General features: G+C 42.9%; 1 protein-coding gene across 3 annotated transcripts in view; it reads left to right on the top strand.

Annotated features, from left to right (window-relative positions):
- LOC119659304 (signal peptide peptidase-like 3) overlaps window positions 1-14424 on the top strand; it is a 76434-nt gene that overhangs the window by 49435 nt on the left and 12575 nt on the right. For 2 of the 3 annotated variants that reach the window (XM_038067319.1, XM_038067317.1), the window contains exons 2-3: window positions 2889-3545; window positions 3615-3737. In XM_038067319.1, coding sequence (XP_037923247.1) covers window positions 3287-3545; window positions 3615-3737 — 382 coding nt within the window. In that variant the 5' untranslated portion in view covers window positions 2889-3286. Of the gene's footprint in view, window positions 1-2476; window positions 2635-2888; window positions 3546-3614; window positions 3738-14424 lie in introns of those variants that run through there. The other variant, XM_038067318.1, reaches the window with a different exon arrangement.

The raw sequence follows: 14424 nt of genomic DNA, 5'->3' as shown, positions 1-14424 counted from the left end.
TTGAACTCCCAGCGCATTCTTTGAAATTTTATGTTGATGGAAAATCATTGCACATCTTCGGCCACGGTGGGACTTGCGCAACAAAAATTCCGTGCATAAGGTCTGGTGTTAGTGGAGTGTATGTGATTCAGTGCATTGGTGTGCGCGCACGTGGTTACGAGGACATGGCTCTGAGTTGCTGCGAGTACGTGGCAGCATCTGTCATAATAATAGACATTGCACAGCTTGCTGAGCTTGCTTGAAGATTCATTTTGGATTAATGGTAATGGATCTTAATGGATTTACTGAGCAAATGATGCTTCAACATTCCTCTATAGGAAGCTTGGTGCAAGCAAACACACCCAACATTCTCGGCAATTGATCCATGTTTGCTCTCCTAGGAAGGAAGGGGGATATAAGTATCCAAGATCAATCTTGCATTCGTTTTCTGCTAGGTTAGGATGGGGAAACACTTCACGGGCGACTTATCTACCTTATCCCTACCTGAAAGATATTGAGATTCCGTGCCTCTTTACTGCTTGATTTGGAAAGGCATAATCAAAGGTCCCTTCAATGTCCAAGAACATCACCGTCGCATACTCCGTAGTCAGGGTTGCGTTCTTCATCTTTGAAACCAAAGAATGAAGAGTAGACTGAGAGGACTTTCCGAGCTGGTAAGCATATTGGTCTGCATTTAATGGGTGCGATTTCAGCGCTTTCTCACGAATGTAGCGCCCAATTAGTCTCTCTAAACATTTTAGTAAGAACGATGTGATACTGATTTGTCTGAAGTTCTGTGGGTTTGAACATTCATCCTTTCCGGGCTTAGGTATGAAAACTACCTTAACATTTTGGCAAGAGGTATGCACGTAGCCCATAGTAAAACCAGTTAGAAATATATAATGCTCTATAGCTCTCTTTAGCATTGCTGGATAGATGACGCCCATGCCAGGTGCTTTCAAGTGTTCAGGGAACAGTATAGCAGTTCTCACTTTATCAGTAGTTATTACCGTTCTCACTGTGCGCCCATTCCTCTTGAAACAGTTTCGTGTTGAAAGGTCTGAAGAAACCATCAACTTTCTCCGGCCCACTTCTGTCACTTGTTCTCTCGGATGGTTCGTTTCCAAAAGAGTCTGCACTGCCCCCATTCTTGAGCTTGAGATTTTCAATTGAGTCCAACTTGGCGGATCCATTCTTTTTAAGGATTTTGTACAGCCTTGTCTCTTTTTCGCCTTCCAGTTCCTGACCGAAGAAGACCTTTGCCCAGTTACCCGACCAGCACATGTGCATATTCGCACATACTTGCCCAGTATTCCCTTATCCGTACGAAAGAACGCACCTGATGCGAGATTTGACAAAAATGAAATTACCTTTTGCCGATGGTAAATAATTAACTTAGGATTCAGATTGAAGTAATGGAACTGACCACAGAATTTCATCCCAGCAAATTTGAAAATAATCGATGCAGGGATAGCGGCTGGATGAAGTAGGACTCAGCTGTAGCATCTCGTGAGGTATCTTTAGAGGGTCAAATTACCGCATTTCCAGCAGCTGTAGCATCTGGGGTTGACTTTCTGAGATGTTGAGAAAATCCCTTACGATTCCGCACACTTTGAGAATTATACCTCAGTGCAATTAGCCATCCAAAATAACGTAGCATCCCAATTAGGTTTTTCTTTATTGAAACCGCTTCTCAAGTTCGTCCCTTCTAATACAAGTTCACATTATTGTTTGGTCCTGAAGCATGCCTCGGTTTGATTATTTCCTCCACAAAATATCTGAAAGTCTGTAGATATCCTTTTTTCACAGTTGTTTCTCCTGTGTCGTTTATTTACGACACCTGCTCCTCCGGGCATATGGTTGAGAAACTTGCACTGCTTCTTCTACCGGAAGATGATTTCCCCTTGCACTTCCACTATCAGATGCGTCGATAATATCGAGGAGCAATCCCCACGAATCCCCGAAGTAACTTTCTGATGCAAACTACTGAAACTCATCCTAACTTAATTACTTCATGTCCTATAAATCTTAACAAAGTTGGAGGAGAACGTCCTGCGTCTTCGTTAAAATGACGATGTCCCAGCTTGTCAGCAAAGCCGAGCTGAACTATTTTTGCTTCCATCAATCTATCTAATATCGCATTCATCTTTGTGAGTGCTCCACGATGTAGAAATTAATGAGAACAGTATCATTTATACGGTATCGTTTCTTTCGGAATGAAACCTTAGAAAGGTGGCAGTGCAGAAAAATGCGAAATACCACACAAACGGTAATCATGTTTCAAGGCATGACAGACGCCTCTGAATCAGCATTTTTGTTTGCACACTCTCATAAGCTAGAATTTACTGGGAGCTCTCGTTGACTTTCCGGTGATTGGAGGAAGCATAAAGTAACATTTTTTCTCATAGTTATGACGAAGAATCAGCTTATCAATCAGTTTGCGATGTATTTCGAAATTTGCCACAATACTTCATTTATCAATGGTAGTTGTGCAGTAAATCATGGCCTGTGAATGATTGCATGGAGTTAAGTGCAATATCGTTGGTTGGTGAACGCGTAAGTCGACAGTGCCGAGCTCGCCATTAATTCAACATTTGCACCATACGTTCAAGTTTAATTGTCTGACCAACGGCGGTCGTACATCTTTTTTGTGAAGTAGGAAGCATTTCTTTGATAATAGGTTTTCTATGTTTATTACTTCTCGTTTTGCTTACGGTATCGGCATATTTATATTCAATGTCATTGCCGGTGTCATGGTTTCTTTGCCGCCTTGTTGCGTACAGTACAGAAAAGTCGTAAGATGCAACAGGTGTCGTCCTCTATTATTTCAATATGTTTGCTTTTGTCTAACCACTCCAATTTCCCTTTCATTCAACAACTTGTCTCACATTCTATTGTATCTTTTACAGGTGTGCAGTGGAAGCTAACAAACCTGAAGTGCTCCAGCTCAGACTGAATGGCTGTTCTTGAGAGCGTTAAATGTCTCCGAACAGAAGCTTAAAGACTTCTTATCTCACCACTATTATCACGGAAGCGAAGACAATCTGAAATCCGATATTAATTGTCTGAAATGATTCCCCGTATATGGAATTGCAATCTCAGTCTAGATGCCAGATAGAATCAACTGTTCGGTACTAGGGCTGGAATCTTGAATAGTGTTGCTAGTTGAATCTAGCATTAAATAAAAACGGCAGCAGCAACGCAAAACGCCCTCCTGGCATCTTCTGATCGTGACACTAGCGCTCACACGTTTTGGTACGCTTTCCAGAAGCGTAACCGGCAGGACGTAGAAAATTGAAACGTAGAAATGTCGGACGGATCATCGGCTGCTGATGCAAGCAGTGCACAAGGAGAGTTTCGTGAATACCACTGGGCCTATTCAGTTATGGACTCGTCGCGAGTTTCAACATGTCTAATTTCAATGCTTCTAATTGTGTACGGTAGTTTTAGGAGCTTAAATATGGAACAGGAGGCTCGTGAGCGACAAGAGAGGAAACGAAAGGATAATGAGAATATGAAAAACTTACTAACGGGAGAGCCAGTAACTGATCAACAAGGAGGGGCTGGTAAGAACAATTTCATTGATTGCTCTGATGGTTTTTTGAATTTATTTTGAATTTTCTTTTAAATTTTAGGAAAATTCGCTACACTTGATACTATGCACGCATTGTGTCTGCCTTTGGGAGCGTCGGTGTCATTATTGGTTATGTTTTTCTTTTTCGATTCAATGCAACTGCTATTTGCGGTTTGCACAGCGAGTAAGTAGCAGAATAATTGGGAAGTATGCATGTATAAATTTCCACCCGATATTACACTTGAGACAGTTTTGCGCCCTGAAACTTGAAGTTCTTATAACATTCCAGCATTGCCACCAAAACTTATACATAATCCAATTATCCCGGCATCATATTCTTATGAGTCGGTGTATCAAACCCATTGTTATCTTTTGTGCGTCAATTCATGGAAACTGTTACATTAATTTTTGCGAACAATATAGAACAAGCCTCTGCTCACTGCAATCTATTCATTAGGCAATTCGCTTAGCGTTTTTATTCATGATGACTTCTCCCCTCAAAGTTGGAACACATATTTCTTCTGTTCATTTCGTCAGTTTTATTTTCTTGTCTGTAACCTGAGGAGAAATTTATCTACATATGGATTTGTAATTCTATAAGATCTATTTATCATCGTATCTTTTTTTTTGTAAGGAGCAATTGTAAAGTAATTATATCTTTCTGGAGTAGAAACTAACAACTGCATCGTTTACAAAGTGCCAAGCCTGTCTATAGAAAGTTTTGTTTCAGTATTGTATCTACTCCTTTTTCCTTTTTATTTCGTCACTTGGAATGAGATCTCTTTTTTTGCGCCAATTTTGAGGTCTCTGTGGATATTTACATTTTTGACATACTAAGGTGCAGCGGTGTTTAATCATAGTATCCTGCACTATTCCCTCTGCAGGAAAAAGATGATGAATGTACACGCGGAACTCCACAGCTGGGTCCCATAAGTCCAGACTGACATTTGTACCCGAGTCCCAGCTTAAAAGCCTGATTTCGATCGAGTCTCGGAAGTTTTAGTTCACCATTCAGTGCCATTTTCGTCTCGGCTGGCCTTTCGGTCGTTTCCCATTGACTTCGATGTTCAGACTAATTTTGACAAGCGAATTTTCGTCGAATTACATATCCATGCCATCAAAAACGCCTTTCCCAATTATTCGACGGCGCAAATCAATATCGATCGCGAATGTCCTCATTTCGGATGTGATCATGACGTTTTACGCAATTAGCGCAATACAACATGTTTGTCTCCATTAACGCGAGGTGTCGTTCATTATCTTTGATACTCGGTCAGCACTTAGAATCATAGAGGGCGACAAAACGGACGATGCTGTGGTTAATTTTGGATTTGAGACTTTTGTTGATATGCCGGTCACAAAGAACGCCAGTTGTAGAGTGTTACGTCGACCAAGTTGTCCTGATACGTGAAGCAATTTCATAATGCAGTTCACCATTACTTGATAGCATTGATCCGAGATATTTAAATTGCTCAGTTCCCGACAGTTCACTGTCGCTGACAATGGTAGTACCTGTTTAATTCGGATCGGTCCTCAAAAGTCTGTTTTATTCAGCTTTAATCTGAGACTGTATTAACGGAGGCGATAATTCCAACAAGTTGCTGAAGATTAGCTTTACTATAAGACTTTAGGAAAACATCACCTGCATAGAGCAGTGTATAGGACGCTGGACGTTGGATGTCTGTGGTGGTAAGAGGACGCTTCCTTGATGAATACCGACAGATACACGAAGCGGTTTTGATATACCCCCCACACTTCGAACTTGACTCTTCGGATCCCGGTAGAGCAATTTCCTCTGGTACTAGGTGTTAACGAAACCTGGGAAGAATGACTATTGATATCCAAAGAACTTTAGGCAGATCAGCTTGACATCATTCATGTTGAAAGGTTTGAAGAAACTGGTTGAGCGTCACATTCGTGAGAAAACGTTAAAGTCGCACCCACTAAATGATACCCAACATGCTTACCAATGTGGAAAGTCCTGTGAGTCTGGTCTTCATTCTTTTGTTTCAAAGAAAGAAGATGCAAATCTAAAGGGTGAGGACCCGATGGGGGTGTTCGTGTACATTGGAAGTGCGTTTGACTATGCGTCTTTACAAAAACAATGCCGTCAGAGAACATGGTGTCGGTGATACTTCAATTAACTGGATTTCTGCTATGCTAATGCAGAGATTGCTGGGTGCTGAAGTGAGTGTCGATCGCCACCTGACAACAGAAGCAACGAAAGGCTGGCCTCAAGGAGGTGTGCTATCGACACTCCTATGCCATAATGACGGGTGGCAGAGCCTAAATGCTGCTAGACAGCCTAATTTTTCGTGTCAGAACCTAACATGCATACTGAAAAGTTTATCCTGTCGAAAAGCAGGAAGACTTCTAGAAATATTGTGGGTATTCTGACAGGCCATAATTCACTAGCTGGACATGAAAGCCTAATGATAAATGGAGTTTTTATCCATTTATCGTCGGGTAAGCAACATTGCGTACAACTGGTAAATGGAGACATTGAAGCATTCCGTTGTAAAAACCACTGCATTCTCCTTTGGTCTTTGTTCTACGAGTTTGTCGATGATTTAACCTGGCATTGGTTTAGCTTCATTCTTCTGTGGTTCGATGATCTTGACCTTCTTCGGGGCTTCCGACATTTAATTCGAAAGCATTGGTGTACGGACAATCCTAAAGTGTTCAGTAAACGTTGAATTTTCATTTCCAATCTTCGCAATCCAATTTTCGTGCTTTGTAAGTGAGTGGACTGTTGAAACAGCTTCCGAGGGTAACGTCCTTGAAAAGGCCTCTATGAAGGTTTTCTTTGTTTCAGTAGCATAAATGTATGGTCCCCATTCCCCCATTGATCGGGTATAGTCTGTTCACCTCGGCAATGGTACACAGTCCGCACTTCAACTTCACTTCAACTTCCTCAGTATTTCTGGAGCACCTTAAACTCTTCCTCTACTGTCCTGTGCCAAATGCTACGACCCGCTCGTCGGCTATCTTCAATAAAGTGGTCGCCCCACCTTAATGTGTGACGATCATACATCGTTCGAGTGACAAGAATGTGCGCTGACTAAGTTCTTTGCTGCAAATAATTTCAGGCCGGCGTGCTCCGATGATATGACAGTTGTTCTCGAAAGCTTGGAACTTTCGAGCGACATCGGCTTTCACTTTTCCATGTGCTACTCCCATATTACAACACAGAAAGAACATTAGCACAGAACGGTTTCAACTTGATCTTGATTTCGTGATAACTGTATTTGTACTGATTTTAGAGAAGGCAACAAAAGCGAATCTCATACTGTTAATGCGATGAGTTACATCCAGTCGATGCTGTCAATAGAAACGATGCTACGTAGATATACAAATTGAACGACACCTTCGATGCTTAATGGAGATGGGGAGAGTGCGATGCCGTGTCAGACTGAGAGCCTTAGTTTTATTGGCGTTTACCTTCAATCCAACTTCTCTTTTCCAAATCCAGAGCCATTTGGTCAAGATCCTGACTCGGTGAGAGAGCACACAGATGTCATCAACGTAGAGGAGGTTTTAGAGGAATGATGTCATGGTCCATTGAAGTCCTCCATAATCCATGGGGTGTTTATGTGGCTAATACAGGGGGATGGAGAGCTGACACCAGTCAAACTTTCGAGAAATTCTTTTGTGCCTGCCAGGATTGTTTTGCGACAGCAGGGAATACGCAGATACCCCTCCAATTGTCACACTCAAAACGGGTGGCCTTCTTTGGAATCTTAACGATTCTTCTTTCACTCTCTGGTAAAAGTCTCGGATTTCCAAAATTTTCGTACTAGTGAAAGCAGCAGATATGTGCGGGGAGACCGTCAAGACTTTGTTACTTTGTTTGAGTGCATTGTTGGCCGAAATGATTTCTCTTCTGCTTGGATGAATAGTCCGTATCTGCATGTTACGGTGACAAACTTCACCGGATGTGATATGGTTAAGAACCGTGATGAAGTGTTACTTCTACCTCTTTACCTGTGGTATCTCCCGCTTCCCTGACGAGCGCAATGGCTAATTCCCCTTTGACACGACGCTGGACTTAATGAAATTTCGCACGATATCAGAATTCAAGCACGTCACGCCCGCCATCATTCGCAGCGGCCAATAAAGCCTTCAAGCCCGTCCATTCATCAATTCTGCAGTCAGCCAGATATGAAGCCCCTTTCACCCCAGAAAAAGCAATTTTTAATGACTATTTTCAGAAGGGTTACTCAATGTATCTGTGGTTTGATCAGTAAGATAGCTCTCCCACTGACGAGCATCAGTTGGATCATACAAGTAGTCCACGTTAAACTTGGTGGGTTGCAGCTCTAGAAACCTGCGTGAAGTGTCGGACCCAACACGCAAGTGTAAGCGACCATTCGAGGTCGATGTTAGTGCCTCTCATTTTATGCACATCCAGGAAACAACTCTTAAATCTATTGCTCATCGCAAAGTGGTCAATATGGTTGCTCGTACGGTATCGGTCAATTAAAATCCAACTGACCTTGTGACAGGTCCTGTGCTCAAACAATGTGCTATCGATGACGGCAGTGGAAGCTGCAGAAAGCCACAAACCTCCCACTATTATGATTATTGTCACGAAGACTGTGTTCGAGCGAGCTTTTTCTTCCTTTTTTCGTTTTAGTCCTTTAGTCCTTTTCAAGCTGAACTCACTGGGCATACGCGCAAATGCCGTCCATAAATTGCTTCATTTGTAGTGTGCTGAGTAACCCGTGTGTCCTATATGTGCTAACCTTTCTACTTCTGTAGTGTTTCACTAGCTTTTTGGGACCCATTCATTCGAAAAACTTGCTTATTATGCTCGCATCCATCTTTACCCTCACTGCCAGCTTTTGGAAGTTAGTGGTCAGTTCTTCGACTTTGGAATCGAGTTTTGCAAATTTGACCTCAAGGCCTTCCACATACTGTTTGGAAGGACGGAGAATTTCCGTGATAAATCTCAAATAATTTTTCCTCCATTGTTTGTCCATTTCGCTCCAGCAAATTTTACTTAAAATCTGTGCTCCTCAGAACACTGAGCTGTTTTTTTACCAGAACTTGAAAAAGCATTTTATCACCGAATGCCTTCCCTTCGACATAAAATTTCATGGATTAGTGCTTTGTCTGGAAGCCAAAATCTCTAGGCCAGCGAACTCTTAAACGTTTTCCATTCCAGGTAAATCAAATAAGAAAAATCATCGATTGTTTGAACAAGTGTTTGAATTTATATTTGCTCAGTTGTATTTAACAGAATGTGTAGGTATTATGGCTTATCTTTTTCCCGGCACTTGTTTACAAATGATAGCTGATGAGTGAGCGATTAGTGGGAAAATTTTCTTTTCTTATCAGACCTTACCTTAGATTGCTATTCATATTTTTACAAGTGTGAGTTAGCAGTTGCAAGTTACAAGGAATGAAAACACTTGACAATACTTCACTTATCATATATCACATATCAACTAGTTGGTTTTGTGGGAAGCGCACGTATGGGTCGAAAGTATTAAGATCAATGTTACATATGGATAATATTCAATAGTTCTCATGTGACCTTTATATAATTGTTCTGCTCAATATGTGTCCTCGAAATCTATTTTTCCCATTCACATGCTGACTAAAATTGGACATTTATTATTATTATTCTGTTAAGGGAAAGTCGCACCGCGTCCTTGAAGAATATTGTGCCCCTTTTACTGGTTATAGTCTACCTGTTGATCATAGTATCTCAAGCAGGCCTGTAACCGTTAGGAACTTTAGTATGTTCCCCACTTCCAGAAGTTTCAGCTTTGCATCTGGTATTAAGTGTTCTCCCAGATGTATCGACCTACTTTGCACAAGTGCCGGACACTGTCCCAGGACGTGCATAGAGGTTTCGTCCTCCTCCTCACAGAACCTGCAGGCAATGTCCGTAGATATCCCTAGCTTCCCTAGGTGGTAGTTCAGCCGACAATGACCAGTGAGAATTCTCACTATGATTCGAAGGTTCTTTTTGGTGAGGTTTAAGCAATCCTTTGTGCGCATGGGTTCGTATCCCCCAATAAGCACCCTGGATTGCTCCATCCCTGGTAGGCCCGCCCAATATAGTTCCCTCAACCGTTTCTCTTCGTTTCTTAGATTCATAGCCATGAAACCGTTTCCGATTCCACAGAAGGGTTCTGGCCCGTGTAAAGGCATCCCTGCTCCCTTCTTGGCTAGTTCATCCGCTGCCTCATTGCCTTCCAGCCCAGCATGGCCTGGAACCCACAGTATCCAGACCTTGTTGGACGAGCCGAGTGTATTCAGTCTCTCAAGGCATTCCCATACCAGTTTAGAGTTCACCTGGTTGGACCTAAGTGCCTTGATCGCTGCTTGGCTATCGGTGAGAATAGCTATGTTGGACATTAAAATCTTATCGTTTTTTGGTAATAACTTCTTTGAGGATAATATATTTCCAAAATATTTTTTTCCTAAATTTACCCCCCATTCACTTGGAGGTGAAACGGAAAGCGGCCAACGACGCATATAGGCTCGATACCATTGGGGCGTGGAAAGGCGGCCAATCCAACGGCCATGCGTCTATCTGGAAATTCCTTGAAAAACATCCGGTAGCCCTGATGCCGACCGATCATATGGTTTCCAGATTCGTCTTTGAAAAGACATACACTGTCGTAATCACCGAAAGAGAAGAATGGTCGACAACTGGCCATGAGTCTTTTCAGATTACAGACCAAATAATCTTCACCGACGGGTCAGTCATGGAGGATGGATCGGGTGCAGGGGTGTTCTCGGAAAATTCGATTATAGAACTGTCCCGACCCTCGGAAAAATTACGACCATATTCCAGGCGGAGATATATGCCATTTCATTGGCAGCAGAAGAATGTCTGCGACAAAAATAGAGGGGTCGCACCATTCGAATCTGTTCCGACAGTCGGGCGGCATTATCAGCACTAAATGGCAACAACCAGTTGGTGTGGAGTTGTCATCAGGTGCTGCTGAAACTTGGCCGACTGAACGAAACATTCCTGATGTGGGTGCCGGGGCACTCTAACATCGCCGGCAATGAGGAGGCTGACAGACTAGCTCGCCGAGGGTCTGGATCCACAATGGTGGGGCCAGAACCAGCTCTTGGAATCCGACCATCTACTGTCAAGTCTACTCTGAAGGGTGAAATTGCAAGGATTCACGCAACCGAGTGGAAAAAGTTGGACTCTTGCCGGCAAGCGAAAATCCTTGTGAAGGAGCCTAGGGCCACTAGAGCGGCATTTTTGTTGTCTCTTAAGAAGTCGGACATGAAAACCTTAGTAGGGCTTTTGACGGGACACTGCCCTTTAAACTACCATATGGAAAAGATTGGGGTAGTGGTTTCGGCTGTGTGCAGCCAATGTGAAGAGGAGGAGGAGACGGCCCTGCACTTTTTATGCAGTTGCCCGGCATCCTCAGATCTCAGACGAAGACACCTTGGCAAGGTTTTCTTCAATGAAGAATCTGCACACTCTCTGCCTCTGGGGAGTGTTCTCAGATTCGCTAAAGCCTGCGAACACCGTAGGCGGGAAGCCATTGAATAGGCAACTACGGGGATAGTACAATGGGCCTAATAATGGCCTGAGTGCTCGGAACTGCGGCTCCCCCCAGTTAACTAAACTAAACTAAGAGTCTCTAACCAATCGCACATGAAGAGTTAAACATATTTTGCTATTTTTTGTTCAAGGATTTCAGCTCAGGCCAAGTTTTTTCCGTAGTCATGTCGTGTTCTGCGAATTATTGTATATAAATGAGCGAGGCAGCGTCTGACGAGTTGTCTCTGCCCTGGTATGAAACCGTAAAGCCGCCATAGCTTGTGACTTTCTATTTCTATTCATTGCGGTTGACGCTTTGAGTTCTAGAAGTTCCTGCAATGGCCTAAACAGAAGATAGCCGCTTCGCTATTAAATGGTCTAGAGAATCGATGGTTTCAAAATCTTGAAGGGATTATATGGCAGCTTTTTCTTTTTCACTGATAACCATGCTCTCGTAGTGTCCTAGTCTCTTTTTTTACCGCATTTACCTCGGGTAGAAGAGCAAACATCTTCAAAACACTCTTCGAATCAGTTTCCAATTGATCTTCTATCAGCAAAGGAGTTACAACTCTTTTGTTGTTTTTGCATTCTAAAAATTAATTTGATTTCCTTTATATTTTTTTAAGTAAGCGTAGTCTTATATGTAATGAAAAACAGAAACCTGTATCATTATCAGATTAGATCCCGTTTGGTGCCACTAGATTTTCGCCCACAGTAAGCCAAAGACCTTATCACTTTACATTCAATTTCTGCAAAAATGGTTGCATTTGATAGTGAAGCAGGGTTCATGTGCTCATTCAGAAAGAGTCTTGTCTTTTCACACCAAGAATTTTGGTTAACCGATTCCACAAACTTCGATCCAGAATTCAAGATCCTTTTCCACAGGCACTACCGCAGGATGGCAAATTGTTCCTTTGATACTTTAGCATACTTAGAGAAGAAATTGTTGTGCTAACAATCTGCAAATTTCGAAACTTGACTGTTACCGAAACGTCTCGGATATAGATTGACCTCACGGCTACGACCTTTGGCTATCAAAAATCGACTATCATTGGTTTCTAGAATGTGCGCACGTAAAACGGTATCGAAGTTCTTAGAATGCTTGTTTTCTCCAAATCGAGCGAGAATCAAAACGAGCTGAACATTCTGGGTCTAAGCGAAGTAAGATGGTGAGATTCTTTCTTTCTTACGGCAATAATGGCAATATGCTTTTGAACTCTGGAAATCCAAGTGGTAGCAGATCCGAATCCGGTATCGGGTTGTTTCTAATGGCTACTACAAGATGTAGTGAGAGCCGGTTTATAATAGACTTCTAACTACCAAAACTCCAACAACGCCTCGGATAGAGACTCATCTCATGCGAAAGACCTTTGGTTCTTGAAAACGGACTATGATTAGTTTTTTCGGACAAGCGCAGGCTTCTCGACAACTGTATCGAAAGTCCCCGGAATGCTGCTTTTCTTTAACTCGACTGAGTATTCCAGCGATATAAGTTGGAAATTCTGGGCATAGACGAAGTGAGATAACCAAATGATAGCAGACGCGGATCCGGCGGCTGACGTCTACCGCAAGGTACGCTCTCTTTACCTAGGAGCTAGTTTCTGACAGAAAATTCTGATATAATGGAGAAGGATGCGTCCTAGGAGCAATTACACGCAGTTCAGGGGAGGCTTCCTAAGGGTGATATTGTCATCGTGGTGGATGTTCTGAATGCCCAGGTAGCTCTGATAACACCTTGCTCGGGACATGTGATAGATAAACATGGTCTTGGCGATCGTAACGATAATGCTGGGAGGTTTGTGGATTTCTGCACCTTTCACCACTCCGTCTTTGATTCCACATTGTTTGAGCATAAAGTTCGCCATAAGGATAGTTTGGTTTCAACTGACTGACACCGTACGAGCAATTGGATTGACTACTTTGCGATCAGCATTATGGTAGATTTATTATAGTATTTGTCTCCTGGATGTGGATAACAAGAGAGTTTCAAACATTCATATCGAAGGGGATCATCATCTAATGGCTGCTTAGTTTCGCTTGCGTATTGCGTCGGTCATCTCCCGCAGGGCTGAAAAACTGCGACTCCCCAAGTTTAACATCGTCTGCTTGTAAGATCCAGTTGTCGTTCGATAGTGGGAGAGCTATTTTGCTGATCGGATGGTAGATCTACCGAATAACGCGCTTGAGAATATTGATGAAAATTTGGTTGCCATCAAAAATGTTCTTTTCTCGGATGCTACGCAAGGGCGCCGGCGACATCCTGAAGGGGTGTCACAAGATTTGATTGACTGTAGAATCGTAGAATCGGAAGCGGGAAGTTCAACATAATGTGCACAGTGACAAAAGGGAATTTATTATTACGCTGGTCAGGGAAGTAGAAGATGCCACAAAACGCAATGATTTTAGAAGTGTATACCGCATCGTGAAAGAACCTGTATGTGGTGGCAAACCTTTCGACGGTCCTGTGGAGGACGTTCACGGTGCACTCCTCCACGATGACCAGCAACTGAAGAGGTGGAAAGAGTACTTCACCACGGTTCTTAACTGGACGACGTCTTGTGGATGAAATGGCTAGTCACCGTAACATGTAGACGAGAAATCACTTCGGAAATCAATGTACTCAAACGGAATAATGTCGCGTGCTGCATCGAGTTAAAATTTCATTTCCAAAACGTTCTTTGTGGTTTTATCTAGTAACCAATATTATCTCTTTTTGATTCTGGATTAAAGACAGAGGCAAGTAGAGTTGGACTGAAAATAAAACCAAGGTTCTCAGTTTCGCGGCTCATCCCACTTTCCCTATCTGCATTGATGGGTACAACGTCGAAGGCGTCGATTTATTTGTATGTCTAGGAAGCGTTGGTTTTACCGACGGTGGCACCGAACTGGATGCCGCTCGTCAAATTAACAGCGCAAAATCCGTTTTTTGCCTTCTTTAAAATCTGGAAATGTGGTTATCTCAACACTAAAATGAAGTTGAAACTGTTCTGTCCTAACGCTCTTTTGATGTAAGAGTAGCGCATGGAAAGTGACTCCCAGTGTCACTCGAAAGCTACAAACCTTGGTAAACACCTGTCTGCGACGTATCCTCGGAGTACGCTGGCCGAACACTATTTCAAACAAAGACCTTGGTCGGCTCACAGGTCTGCCACCCGCGGGGGATGTGATCGGAAGGCGGAAGTGTCAGTGAATAGATCACACATTAAGGAGGGGTGACAATTGATGGCTGGTGCTGGGTCCGCCATGGAGTGGAACCCAATTAAGATGGCCAACGAGAGGAGTGCCTCAAGAGCACTTAGCACAGAATAGTAAAGAAGGAATGTGGGTAACTCGGGAAGTCCTGGGG

This window comes from Hermetia illucens, chromosome 6 (assembly GCF_905115235.1).
Source record: "Hermetia illucens chromosome 6, iHerIll2.2.curated.20191125, whole genome shotgun sequence".
NCBI classification, from domain to species: Eukaryota; Metazoa; Arthropoda; class Insecta; order Diptera; family Stratiomyidae; genus Hermetia; species Hermetia illucens.
The sequence above is the reverse complement of the archived record's forward strand: the minus strand, read 5'-3'. Positions and strand labels throughout refer to the sequence as shown.